This window comes from Anabrus simplex, chromosome 10 (genome assembly GCF_040414725.1).
Source record: "Anabrus simplex isolate iqAnaSimp1 chromosome 10, ASM4041472v1, whole genome shotgun sequence".
Lineage (NCBI taxonomy): Eukaryota > Metazoa > Arthropoda > Insecta > Orthoptera > Tettigoniidae > Anabrus > Anabrus simplex.
In genome coordinates this window covers 82,495,265-82,511,061 of record NC_090274.1, presented here as the reverse complement: position 1 = coordinate 82,511,061, position 15,797 = coordinate 82,495,265, and the positions used below count along the sequence as shown (strand labels likewise).

At 37.8% G+C, this 15,797-nt stretch overlaps 1 protein-coding gene across 1 annotated transcript in view; it reads right to left on the bottom strand.

The window, feature by feature from the left end:
* The window catches only part of LOC137502338 (uncharacterized), a 71,897-nt gene that overhangs the window by 21,384 nt on the left and 34,716 nt on the right, over positions 1-15,797 (bottom strand). The window contains exon 3 of the mRNA XM_068229342.1: positions 4,962-5,044. Within this exon, the coding sequence (XP_068085443.1) occupies positions 4,962-5,044 (83 nt within the window). The remainder of the gene's footprint in view (positions 1-4,961; positions 5,045-15,797) is intronic.

The following is a 15,797-nucleotide window of genomic DNA, read 5'->3' as shown; positions in this document are numbered from 1 at the left end:
ATTCAGGTTTCGTGGCAATAAGTGATCCTCCCCCTGAGGTTTCCTAAATACTGTGTATGACTGAGGTACAACTTCTATGTTATAGACTGACGAATTCAGCCTGGACTCACTAATGCACACAATTGGTGGGTCTAAAGTAGCAAGAGTGGCCAGAACGGCCTGTTTACACTTCACATACTTTAGGCTGTAAAACACAGTAACTGTCCTGTTATGTGCAGTCCACTATTCTGAGTTGCTAACATCATTTGATGTCCGGTTAAAAATGATTCTGAGATTGAGGAGAACTACATTTCCAACATAACCATGTCTGCACGCCTGAGTTAATCTTCTACAGTAGAGATATATTAATCATTGCCCATGTTCTCTCGACTGGTGAGTAAAATAATGTACATGTCACAAACAGCTGATTCACATGATGTTTAGAATTACACACGCTACACAGGCATTTGATGAGACTTCTGAGTTTGGTCCTAGGTTCAATTCTACATGTACACAAAGAGCAACTGAACACATCACAAGGTGGTGAAATGATACGGGCGGTTTGGCAACTTTGCTCCCTCTGGCAACCCTCCAACCCCAAAGAAATCTGATACCCATTACTGATGTGGACTGCAGACCTTCACATCTACTCCATGCCCAAGAATTAATCTCACATTTAGATACTAATAACTGCTTTTTAAATTCTAAATCAGTATACCATTCTCTGTTTGTGGAGGAGTACCCTGATACTACTTTTGCAGATGTTATTACACTTTATACCATTGGAAACACGTCACAAACACGGAGAACTCATATCACAACGGAGCTGCTTGCCACCATCTTGAACTACTTTCTGGTTATTTTGTTGTGATGAGCTGCAGATTTAAATATTCAAGAATAGCATTCCTGCAAAACTAAACATTTGAATCCTTCACTTTCATCCAACACAGCCAGACAAGAGGCAGGGTTGCCAACACTCCCATCCCAAAATATACTTTCTACCTGCCTGAACACTGAGGATGCCGAGGCCAACCTCTCGCTCTGAATCAACCCCACTTTTGCTTCTGTTTACTCACTTAATTTAACCGTACCAGGATGCATTTCTCAAATAGGTTGCTTACCGGTTACTAATGACCATATTTCACTTTTATTGATTTGATAGTTCTTGGAATATTGTGATGAGTGGGTGAGTGGTGTTTCACATTTCTACCATACATTGCCTGTGATTGTGCAGAAATCAGCTACTACTTACACTGTCAGATGTAAGAACAAAGATTGTGAAAGAGCAACCGGAGGCCAAGCTAAATGTTGTAGAGCAATAAAGACTTGACATTTAGACACTTAAATATCCCCAAACTGCATGGAGCAGTGTTTATAATGAGGTGATAGAGGTGAAGAAGTTTAAACAAAATACAGACGATGGAATATAACACACCAGCCATTGTGGATCATTGCTGGATTTTTAGCCATTGGATCCCAAGATCAAATTATCAAAGGTCAGAATAAATTCTGAGTACGGAAAACAAATTGAGTACATCAGAACATGTTCATCCAACTGCAAATAATCAGGCCTTGAAATATAAGGAAGATTCCAGGCAGGTTTTTGATGTTATTCTTCCACCTGAAACAACATTTAAAAATATGTACCTAGTAACACCAAGATGAAAATCTACTGTGCCATCATACGAGCCATTATATTTAATGGCTTTGAAACTTAACAAGCCACTGAAGGCGACAGTAAATATTTCAATATCACAAAAAGAAGGTATTTGCAAAGTGTCACTAATGAAGGAAATGGGGATTTCAAAAGAAGAATAATAAAGATGTACAGAGGTATGAAAGGAGACACAATCAAGTGCCTAATTTACAGCAGGTTAATTCTCTGCACAGGTCATGTTGCAAGAATGGATAACTGCAAAGCCACTGTCAACCAGACACACCAAGAACACCTATTACAATATGGAGAAAAGAACTGTGATGGTAATATTAATAATCATTGTACTGGCTCAGATACCGAGTGATGCCAACTAGGTGGCCTGCTGATAACTAGATACTACAGGCTGACTTATTTTAACTTTGTGGAATTTTTTCATGAGCTATGATCAAACCAACAAGTTCGAACCATGAGTGAAGTACAGGAGACAGAACTTGAGAATGACCTGGATGGAACTGTGCTCGCTTTGAACACAAGATATTGGGATATCGAGGACTTCACTCCACATCGTGTCTGCAGAAGGAGCTACTCAACGCATAATTAGCATTCACACCGGTGCCGAATGGACAGTTGTAGATTTTTAATGAACATATTTCAATATGTATCCGCTATAGTTTTAACTATGTCTTTGCTTATATATTTGTGATTCATTTTATGGCTGATGATCGCATTATATATGTCGAAACCGTCCCCAAGTTGAATAAAAGGTATTTGTAACATAAACACATACCTAATTAGTATTGAAAAGGTTGAACCTCCTCGATCTAATAATTACTAATAATACCAACCGAATCCTAACTCATGGACAAATGCCCGTTCCCGGTCTCTCCCGACATGACATGGTTTACGCTGCATATTCCTAGAAGTGCCCTAAATTCAAGCCGAAATTAATTACATATAGAGATTTTAAACACTTTAATGAAGACGCATTTTTTGAAGATGCTCTTAACACACCATGGCACAACATTCAATTCATAAATGACATTGACAGAAAAGTAAATCATTTTAACGGACTACTTCTGACTCTGTATGACAGACATGCACCACTATACACTGTTAGGGTAAAGAGACCTTCAAACCCATGGCTGTCCCAAGAAATACGTGACCAGATGACAATAAGACGCAGCCTATAATTATTACGTGAAATATCCTACATCTGACAATTTCGGAAAGTATAAAAAACTCCGAAACAGAACAACACAGTTAATTAGAAATGCTAAAATACGTCACTCTTATGATATTTTGAACACTCAAAATTCTACTCAGATTTGGAAATCTCTTCGCGAAATGGGATTATGTAAGAACAAGACAAATGGCAACAACTGTAATGTACCACTAGCTGACCTAAACTCATACTTTAGCTCACGATCCTCTCAGATTGACGAACAGACCAAAGCAGCAGTAATTAACAGAATATCCTCAAAAACAAGACATAATGGCGAGCAGTTCTACTTTTCTCATGTGACCCCCAGTGACGTTAGGGAAGTCTTCAGTGAAATAAAGTCAGGGTCCACTGGCCATAATGGAATCAACCTATCTCTTTTAAAAAGAATCATAGACATCATACTTCCAGCGGTCACGCATATCATGACTGGAGTATTTCCTTCTAATTGGAAACATGCAATCATCCGACCTTTCCCTAAAAACAACAACCTCAACAGTCCCGAAGATTATCATCCTGTAAGTATCCTTCCTATATTAGGAAAATTGTTGGAGAAAATAGTACATAAACAAATGACTGAATATCTTATACAGTACAACTTACTTGACAAATATCAATCGGGATTCAGACAAAACCACAGTACTGCCACTGCATTAGTTAAAGTGACAAATGACATGCAACTAGCGATAGATAAAAGACAAAACACTATACTTGTTCTCTTGGACTTAAGCAAAGACTTCGATTGTGTAGACAGAGACATATTACTCGCTAAACTTAAGGCGCTGAAATTTTCTTACAGCACTGTAACCTGGGTACACTCCTATCTTAGTGATCGCCAGCAGCGCGTATCAGTGGGAAACGATACATCTTCGTGGCAAACCACTAAGATGGGTGTGGCTCAGGGAGGAGTATTGTCACCACTTTTGTTCTCATTGTACATGAATGACTTATCTGAGACGCTGACCAATTGTAAATATCACCTGTATGCAGATGATATTCAGTTATATATTCACACAAAGCCTAATGACTTAAACAATTCAATCACTAAGTTAAACGAAGACCTAGCAAATGTTAATGACTGGACTAGCAGACATGGCCTGAAAGTGAACCCATTAAAATCACAGGTCATCATAATTGGCACGTATAAATCTCATGCTAAAATACAAAACACGTATATACCCAGTGTTATGCTCAGTGGAATACCAGTAACATTTAGCGATCATGTAAAGAACCTTGGAGTAGTATCCGATAAATTTTTAAGTTGGTCGGAACACGTCACAAAAATTTGTCAAAGAGTATTCTACTCATTAAATTCTTCAAAAAGGATGAGGGACTTCCTTCCAAGAAACACAAGAAAATTATTAGTACAGAGTCTAATATTTCCAATATTTGACTACGGAGATGTAGTTTATAATAGTATGAGCAAAACACTTTCATGTCGACTACAGCGAGCCTACAATGCTTGTGCTCGATTCGTATTAAATATCCCAATACAAACTCATATTAGCCCTTTCCTCTCTCAGCTGTCGTGGCTAAGATTGACTGAACGACGTAAATACCACGCTGTTTCCCTTCTCCACAGTATTCTGCAAATGAGCAAACCAGACTATCTTAGAACAGACTTTAAATACCTCTCCCCTTCCGATAGAGCTCCCTCAAGGTCATCCACAGGTTCCCTCTTATCCATTCCCATTCACCCCAGTAACTCGTACAACAACTCATTCATACCTGCTACCATACGTTCCTGGAACTCAATCCCAGCTGAAATTAGAGGCATAGGCAATCCGAGGCTATTTAAAAGGAAATGTTTAATGTGGTACTCAAATATGTAAAAAGTAGATTTCACCAAAATGAATTTAATAATTAGCTCTTAATTATCAATAAGGATAGAAATTTTAGAGGTTAAGTAAATTACTTTTAGTGATTTTTAGAAATATATGTAAAAATGATTTTATAAAGCTGTTGTATAATATGGTTTGGCATAATAAAAGGCTTCATAGCCTGAGCCCCGCCATATAAGAAAGGCAATAAACTAAACTAAACTAATAGACACCTTATTGTTGAGGGTTAGGGGTGTAAAATCTAATTAAGCTAAGCAGTACTTACTTGTCTTCTTCTTTGACACAAGCGACCAACTGACCTACTGTGTGTTCATCTACAGTTATTTCATTCTTAACATTGCTGGAAGGCTGTAAGGAACAAATATGCAAAACAAAATAAGAAATGTAGAGTAAACAGATAACTAGAGTAAAAGTTTATAAACAGACATGACATAGCTGACAAAATAAACTGCATAGTTGCACAATAAAAATATCAACTTATTGTCCCAATGTAAAAAAGGAACAAGCAAACAAGTGTCAGGTTAAAATTATAATGAACGGGAACAAGAAAAGGAAACTCATAATAAGAATAGGAGGGAGCAAAAGAAGAAGAAAAATTGAAAGACAACAATCTCTGTAATTTTTTTCTTCTCTTCCCACAACTTCCTGTCATCGCATTCATCCTATTATATGTTCTTGAATGACTGGACAGTTGTTTGAATCTTGTGTTCCCACAGATGACTCTGATTGTCAGACAGACATACATTGGATTTTAACTTGAGAAAGGTCAGTCCCTTGCCTTCCATGTTCAAGTTCGTACAAAAAATAGTCAGTTGTTGGACTTTTCATGGACTCTAGACAATCTGAAGGCTTTATTAATATAGATTTACTACATTTACATTCAGATTTTAAAGGACAATGCTGGCCATGTTTTCCACAGATAGCAAGAACACCATATTCCAGGAAGCCCCAAAATTGATTCTCGGACAAGTCAGAAATTATTATCAGAATCTGACAACTAGTTGCTGGTCCAGTCAGGCTGTATGAGAACAAAGAAGTTGTTAATTGCCAGAGAGGTAGAGTCCTTAATCCAAAAAGCCAAGTATAATGGCGAAGAAAAATTGTTTTGCTCACCACACACTGACTTACAAACTGCAGGCCATCAGGCTTAGCAGGGGTTGCTTGACAGGGTAATGCACATCAGAGCTGTAGAGCCACAGGTTTTGCTTTGGTCTTAAAAGGACTCTGTTCAAAGAGTTTAAAATTACCTAGTATGTTTTCCAGATATGAACAGAACAGCTTAACATTTTTTTTTAAATTGCCATTCATCTGAAGTAGTCTACACTTGACTTTGTATGCAATGTTAGTTTAATGTTACTCATATCTCCCAAGTTTTTTGAATGAGAGAAACCTTACACTTCACTTCCTCACTAGTGAATCTTCCACTTCAATTTAGTTAAAGGTCATTGATTATTTCATCAACAGAGCAATATTCAATTGAATTCATCAATCTAAACCTTAGTAATGTCAGTTGAAGGATCAAAACTAATATCAAATATTTTGAAACTAGCAACCAGAAAAAGAGAAGAACCTCCCATTCACTGTGTAGCAAATACTCAAATAAACAAAAAATGAAGGATCCAAAGCTCATGGGTACCACTTCCATGGAAAATCTCAGGGCTCAATTCCTCCGGATCAGCTGCATCTATGGATATGACACGAAACACATGTAAAATTATATTAACTTTAATGTAAAATTTTATACCGGAAAAGCAACCCCATTTGTTCACAACAACAAAGCTTTAAACAACAATCTATATTAACTTCATGAGAAGAAACATGCTGGAAACAGGCGATTCTCCAGATATATCCATAAAATATTTTCAATGGACTGGTCATATGAAGATTAAGTACACCACAGGTGGATGAAAACAGAAATAATGTTTACTTAGCTCTATAAAATGAAGGCAATCTGAGGTATGGAAGATAAGATGGTTGGAACTTTAAAAGTGACAACACTGCGGATGAGACGCAATGCAATGGAATCTAACAATGTCACTGACAGCACACGTTAGTTGTATACCAACCTTATTTCAGAGCATACATTATCACATCACACGCATGCAAACTGGCATAATGAATACAGCTTCGGGTTAGATGGCAATCTATGTCAGTGTTTCCACAATGTTCTTGAAACAGGAACAATGGAATTGTATCATGATTTTATGTGCAAGAGGTCGTACAAGAGAATGTCCTCAAAGTGTTCAAGAAGCATGCAGCGAAACTGCATAGCCTTACAGGACAGTGGCAAAGTGGGTAAAAGCCTTTAACGAGGGACACCAATAAGTGGCAGACGTGTGTCAGCCAGGTCATCCTACTGTCAGTGAAGGAGAAGTGCTTGCTCTTGCCGTGTTAATGGACACTTGTCGATGTCATATGAAATGTGAGCTGGCCCAAGACATCGGGTTAGCGAATATGACTGTGCTTCATATTAGAAGGAACATGTGGGCATAATAAAAATTTCATCTAAATGGGTTCAGCGTGATTCAACGGAAATGCAGAAATGATTACAATATGATGCTGCTCGTAACCATTTGAAGTACTGTAAGTACGAAGAAGACGCTTTCTTATGCAATATCGTTACGCTGGATGAGACACGGTCTACATTGTATGAGTCACAGCTGAAACGCTGATCGAAATAATGTCATCATTACTGGAAACTACAAAGATTGAGAGTACATGAGAACCCCAGCCATGTGAAAGTTATTGTTTTACTCATGTATGATTGTGATCGTTTTATCCTAATGTACTATGTTCCTCCACAGCATACCGTCAATGCGTATTACCCATCATTTCCCACAACAATGCACGGCCGCATACAGTGCAAATGTGGCTGATGTTTTCGGTTGCACCATATACTATAAACCACAGATTTACGCCATTGTGACTTCAATTTGATTCACAAGATTCAGGAACCACGTTGGGGCCTTTGCTAGAGAACTGTTTCAGACATTGGTCAGGCAGTAAACCGTTCCATTTGAACTATCAAAATAGCAGGTGCTGCAATAATTATCCTATAATGTGCATATCATTGGTAACAAGACGTACACAATGCTGGTACATTCATATCTTTTGTATGAATTGTAATTGAATATTTGCTACTATTAAAGTTCCAAGTTTCTATTTACAACTTGCTTCATGGTGCTCGGAACTGTTCTGTACCAACCTACATACGTTTGTAGTTTTAGTTACTAGCAGGTGATAAGTCTTGTGCCGCATGTAGATTACTCCTTGAAGTTCAGTGAAACTTCTACACCAGTGTCCAAAGTTAAGCATAATCACTAAACAAGGCCATACCACCTGATAGGAATGTCAGATGGACTGCTGAACAAACGGAAGCTGAATCACACACGATATGTCACACAACGCGTCCAAAAAATGTTTCAGAAAGGTTCTGATAGCTAAGGTACAACACTGCCAACAACTAACAAAATTTAGCAATGTCTTCTACAACAAAATAAGCTGTTAATAGGATGTATGGTTACCCCTAACGGCCACAAATGCTTTGCAGCGACGTGGCATGCTTTCTATCAGATGGTCAAAGAGCTCTTGTGGAAGTCGATACCATTCCTCCTAAAGGGCAATGCGAAGGTCCTGGAGGGTCCTAGGTGGAAGCTGACGGGATGCAAATCGCCTCCCCAATGGAACCCAGGCATGTCTATAGGATTCAGATCCTCAGACCTCACTGGCCAGTCCATGCGATGAATGACTTCTCCAGCCAGAAATTCATCCACCAGAGCAACATGGTGCAGTCATAAATTATCGTCCATTAAGAAGTAGTCTGGAGCAATTGCACCTCTGAAGAGTCAAACATGTGGTCTCGGCACCTCATCCCTGTCTCTTCGAGCATAAACAGTGTTTCTCCGACCAACCAGAAAGATGTGCTTGTCCGTATGGCCATCAACCTGATGCCGCCTCATACCATGACACCACCACCATCATACATGTCCTGTTCCACGATGTTCTTGCAGTTGTATCGCCTACCCGGTTCTCTCCAGATTAATGGGCGATGGGAATCATTCTGCGAACTGAAGTGGGATTCATCTGTGTAGAGCATATGCCTCCATTCATTCGTGGTCCAGTCTCGATATTGATGGATCCACAGTAAACGGGCCCGTCTCTGTGCCAGAGTGAGCGGGACGGACACCGCTGGACATCGGTCAAACAACCCTGCTCTTCAGAGCATCCGTTACACAGTTTGCTGGGAAACGGCAACCCCTGAGACAGCTGAAAGCTCCACCGACAATTGTCTTGCTGATTCTTTCCGATTTCCTCGGGCGGTCAAGGCCAGATTTCGGTCCTGCTGTGGGGTGGTAACACTTGGTCGACCTGGTACTGGCCTACACTAACATCTCCTGTGTCTCGAAATCATCTCCAAAGACTGGAAATGATACTCTGTGGCACATTCAAGGATATGGTGACTTCGGTCTGTGTCTTGCCTGCTTCCAGGTGACCAAGAAATCTACCCTGCAAAACGGTGTACAAATGGCATCGTTGTGCCATTGCATGTTCACCACGAGATTACACTCTGCATACTATAACAGGGCAAACACGACTGAGTGAGTATGGGATGCAGGCACTGGCTGTGTGCGGTTACGCCACTAGTCAAAGCTGGGAACAATCCTTTCCTAAACAGAGTGAACGAGTAAGGTTGCCATCTGCATATCACAATGATAAATTTTTGAAGCTTCAACCTCTTCAATACAAATTACTAGTTGTACAAGATATTATTTACAACATTTATTCAATAACGGTACCGGTTCTGACATTTAAAGGTCATCATCAGCCAAAAAATTTAATAATCACACAATTGGGAAAGTCCATGATAATTAAAATTGATATGATACATAAATACATACATACCTTCTTAACAATAAAAGTTTAAAAAGCTTTGGCAAGTTATTGATGTATATAAATCTCTTGAAATGTTTATTCACACTGTGTGCTGAATAAAACAGCAAAAAAACTTATAGCAATCACTTGATACACTCTTTCTGTTGATCTGTTTATGTGCTAATACTCAGATCCTTACAGGTCATACTTACGGTTGCATTTGAATCTTTGGCGATAATTTGTCCATCCTTTAATGCACTTGTTATTCAAATGTTACCAAAGTGAAAATGTAATTTTAGTTGATAACACCTTGTTCATGTAAAGAACTTGTAGAAATATGCATTAGTATATCTCATTACACTCGTTGCCTCGAAAGGCATGTTGCCTTCATTAACATCATACAATGATGTATTAATAAAATTAAAAGTAAGAAACGGTTAATGGTAATTGATTGTCCTTCCGTCTTCTCTTCTGATGTAATACAGGTGAACTAAAATTTCCCAGTTCAATCGTAAGGATATGAATCTGCCTGAAGCAAAATCAAAACAAAGGAATTATATGTATTAAAATATAAGGGGCCTAGACAAGCTAAGGTGTGTGTAATATACACTATATGTGGCTCATCATGGATAGCAGAAGCTACAGTTTATAGAAGGTACGAACTAATACTGGCAGGTGGAGTGTAGAAAGGTAGGTTATATCAGGTGAGGAGAGCGGCAGGGGAGGAGCAGGTTGAGGAAGGAGAGGATAGGGGGAGGGGCTTAAGGTCGGTCCTGTGAACAGTGTGGTACGGGTTTGTAATGTGATAGGGTATTATGTATCATGCTAAATATTCACAGCCTGTTGGGAAGATCGACACATCTAAAGTCTTTAATTAAAAAATCAAAGATAATGTTAGTTTTTCTGAGATTTCGCTCAGGTTCGAATTTGAGTTAAAGAACTGATCCAAGTGAATTAAGCATTCCTCTGTGATGTCGAGAACAGGGCCGTTGTTTACATTCATAAGAACCTCTAAATCCTGTTTTATGTTACTCAAGTTATGCTTGAAATCTTGAATGTGTTGTCTGACTGCCGAGAATCTATTGTGTTTTATGGCATTTATATGCTCCATGTATCTGATTTTGAAGCTCATCGCGGTCTGTGTAATATACGAGGACTCACAGTCTTCACACTGGAATCTGTAGACACATTTCTTTTTATAAAAGTCAGTTTTATTATTTGAGCTGGTATTATATATGATGTCCATATTTCCATTAACAGCTCGGTTTGTGATTTGGGTGTTATGTTTGTTCAAAATATTTGTAATGCTGTAAATATCTTCTCCGAATTTAAGGTTCAATAATGATCACGCTTAGTTTTCTCTATAGTTTAAGTTGAATTCAAGCAATATCTGCGTTAATTAATAATGAGCTCTATAAATTCAGAGAAGATATTTACAGCATTACAAATATTTTGAACAAACATAACACTCAAATCGCAAACCGAGCTGATAATGGAAATATGGACATCATATATAATACCAGCTCAAATAATAAAACTGATATTTATATTTAAAAAGTGTCTAAAGGTTCCAATGTCAAAACTGTGAGTCCTCGTATATTGGACAAACTGGAAGGAGCTTCAAAATCAGATACACTGGAGCGTGTAAATGCCATAAAACATAATAGATACCCAGCAGTCAGACAACACATTCAAGGTTTCAAGCATAACTTCAGTAACATAAAACAGGGTTTAAGGTTTATATTGCACCCGCTCACATCCTGAGTCCCAGACTAGCATTAATCTCAGGGGTGATCAGTTCGAAGAAGATGAAAAAATAAATTTAATAAAGAAAATCTAATTATGTATCGGCGCATCAAATGAACACAGGGATGAACGGGGCATGCAAATTAAGGTAACGGGGGACGACTCATTCATGGATACAAATTTTTGACTCCACAATAGGACTGGGAAGTGACAACTTAAATTCCATGGGCATACTGGACTAACTACAATAAAAGATATAGAAACTGTTTCCTATTGAAATTGCAATGAGGAGCAATTTATTCACTTATTTTGCAAACTACACATGATGACAATTATTACATTGGGGCACTTCCATCCTGAAAAATAAATGACATACTACCTGGATTTACCTCACTACTCTGGTAGTGTAAAACATTTGGTGGATTCGCCCCCAATTGGTTACTGGGGGTCGAATTCACATCCGTATGAGTGGACGTTTCATCGCTGGAGATCTTCTTTCAGAGACGAAGGCATGACAGTAACTATTTACTGTCATCTCCTCGTTCCGTTTGGACATGAGACACTTCCGGTATGTACATTCTGGTGAGCCGGACACCCACCGTGGAAATGTTATCGCCTCGAAAAACGGGAATTTATGGTATGGACAAACTCTAGCCTATTATTTCCAGATTCACAAACACGCCAGGTAGAGTTCATTAACTCAAAGCCTATTTCAATATTTACACTTGTCAATACGACGAGACGTACGGAAAGGTTCATTACTACGCTCTGACAATGAAGACATGTGCCGTCCGTGGGTTATCTTCGCATATAACGCTAACAATCTCCCCCGTGAAAACCCAACATCTGGTTCTGAGCAGTTCGAAACATGACGACTGTCCCTAACATATCCTCCTATGATTATTAAATAATATCATTATCATTCTTAATCTGATCATTATTATATTCTTTGATTAGCATCAATTAATTTATTATCATAATTTTCAATTATAATCCTATATTTGATTATTATAATTTGTCATCTGGGATGATTATATGCCAACCCTTGCCGACGTTTCAAACGAAGGGTCGTTCTTCCTCGTAATTTATCCGCACAATTTAATGATCAGTTTCCTAATAAATATTATTATTATTATTATTATTATTAGTCATCGTCCAAAAATAACTTCATTTTCTGTCATCATAATTATTATTCTCAAATTACTATTGCAAGTTCTTCATCTTCTGCTTCTTCAACTTTTCATTATTATTATTATTATTATTATTATGGTAACTTAAATTCACGTGTTACACTAAAGTTAGCGATATTTATGGTTAAATGCATAAGCTTTTGCAGTTTCAGTCTACTTTGGTACTAAGCAATTGATTTAAAACAAGATTCACTTGGATTATTATTATTATTATTATTATCATTATTCTTATTATTATTATTATTATTAAAATGGAAAGTTGATATTTTAATTTCCTCTTTTTAGAATTTAGTCACATATGTTAAATCCCGTTATGAACCACCAAGATCTGCTTTATGTCGGTCGGGACAACACGGTATTCGGGACCGTACCTTCAGTTTCGTACTGCCGTTAATTTATATGGGGACACACGTCCTCCCAAGACGCATCTCACAACCTATGGCACATCGCGACTGGGCAAATACCTCCAATGCCGGCGATTGCTAAACTATTCCTTCCAATTTGAAGTACATTTCCTTTTATTGGAACTCTTCAAACATTTAATTCGTAAATTAATCCTCGGTGCGTGGATCTGCCACTCATAACACCGGAATATGCATTTTATATCATCTTAGGCCTTGAGATTCATCTATTTCATCATTACAAACAGTACGGCTCAATTTATTTCAAGCCGGATATTCGTCCCTCATGACTTCCAACTCTAAATATGGGCTCAAACCACTCTGGGATTTCCACATATCGTGACCATTCTAATTCACGTGCCTTTATCGCTTTTAAACAAATTTTAATGGTTAAAATAAAGTCCAAACGTGAAATCAACAATTTACGTAAAATCAAACTGATTACGCGAATTAAAGTCTTTAACGCTACATGTCATCTCCACATTGATTATTATTTGCACTAGCTAACTCACGAAGCACTGTCATTATTATTATTATACTTTAACTTGCAAACGCACAAAATATTATTATTATTATTATTATTAATGTACTTTCCTTTGCCAACTCAGAAACATTATTATTATTTCTTTCTCGCAAACACACCGAGCATTATTATTATTATTATTATTATTATTATTATTATTATTATTATTATTATTATATAGAACTTAGGAACGCCCAAAGCAGATAGAACATTATTATTATTATTATTACGACCTTCCGTACGCAACACAAATTTTACATACTCTAGCACTTTAATAATCTGGCTGTCTGGTAGAAAATATTCCTAACTAAAATACAAATAATCACCGCCGTGATTGAAAATCAAATAAATGGGTTAGAACAAAAAGGAATTTAACACTTGAAATGAACTTAAATCAAAGTATTACAAACAGCATGCATTAATTGAAAGAAATATATCCCATATTTACATTATATACAACAAACAGATACTCAAATTAATTAATCTAACCCATTATTACGTTAATATACATTAGTTCGTCCGTCTAACAAAAAAATAAAATCATGGATTCGGGAGGCGGACCATGTTAAGTAACCATAATTAATCTACATTGAACCCCGTTTAGTCGCGATAACATCCCCAAATATTACATTTGTGTACTCATTCCTAGGTAGAATTCCATTGTCTCGTAGCGGATGAGAAGCCTCAAGGCCCCATGGTAATTTACTCATCCATCATATCGCACTTTATAAACTTAACACAGTAAAACATTTCTGGGTGACTACCCATGATTAATACCTTACTTACAGAATTTACATTAATTTATACAAAAAACACTTATAGATGCCTCTAGACCCATTACATTTGCACAATTATTCTTCCTTGAGCCCGAATCACACGTAGTGACACATTACGACGAAGTGTCGTTTCATTCGAACCGGCGCGTATCGCGTTCTTCAATCCGCACTTCCTGAAGTATACGATGCCGTCTCGTGATCGCCTCGCTCCTACAGTTCCCTGCTACAGTAATAGTTACGCCGTCTATCATGAAATATTTACAGTATTTCAGGCTCAGAACACTGCCTTCAAAAGTATTATCCACGTTCCTGTCGATCCTTTAAATTCCAACACATGAAATGTTGAGAAATGTATTAATTTCACATACAGTGATACTGATAATTTACACTCGATATACTGAATAATTATCACTGTTCGTCTTCACCTTCATGACTACTAAGGTACTTTCATTCTAACAAAATCTATAATGAGTTTTCTGGTACTGAATTACAGAGTCACCGTGTCAGCGTAACAAATTATTTCAAACGACTGGTTGATGTGAAGCTCGACTGGTCACAACTGGTGACTGGTAACAACTGGGTGATGTGAGATCCCACTACTGGTTATTTATGGACGATCTGGTTTCCCGCCGGGATCATCCGCGGTCATCTCATGGGGAGGGGGGTTGGTTATCCTAAATCGGCATATGCAGGTGGATTTGGATCTCTTGATTTATCCCACTTAATAAACTTGCGATACACATTCATGTGTCGTATTCTGAACTCATATCGTTCAGTGATCATGGAAATATCACTTAATTCCTGTCCTCCACCTTTCGCGCGCGAAGTCGGCGTCCCTGATGGCGTGCTCTTCTTGACCAATGGCGAGATAGCGTGGGTCATTTCCACGAATTCATTACTTTAATTTATTACAATTACTATTAATCAACATGGGAATGATATGATAAAAATCCCCTCTATTCAATTCTGTGGTTGGAATAATTTAATTATTGTTATTGGAGAAGCTAACTGGAGTTCACTCTGAGTTTCTCTTATGTTGGTTTATCTGCGGGCCTATGATAAATTTTTCCATTGGTCAACACCGCATTGGTTAGTTTAAAATATCTTCGTTGCAACCTGACAACACAAAATGCCTCGAGGCGGTGGAAATCCTCATACGTCATATTCTTCGTATCGGTGATGCACCTGACTCGCCCTTGTTCAGAAATAAATATTCTTTCACTTCTTTCTAGTCATTACTTCTGTTGTAGTGAGCTCTAGATTTAATCCTCTTAGCTTCTGACCAAAAACATTCTCCCCATAATGACAAGCTTAACTGTGGCGACGGACTGTCGCGATATGTCTATGTTGAAATCCTTCCGTCCACACAAACTGACACTGTACGTAAATTATCATTCCCATATATCTGTATTTATATTATAACCAAGAAATCGTGATATCTAGGGCCTATCTCATCCGGGTACAATATGAATGTAAACAAACGCCCTGTTCTTGACGACACAGCGGAATGCTTCCTTCCCTTTGATCAGTTCTTTAACTCCAATTCGAAGCTGAACAAAATCTCAAAAAGCTAACATTCTCTTTGTTTTTTTA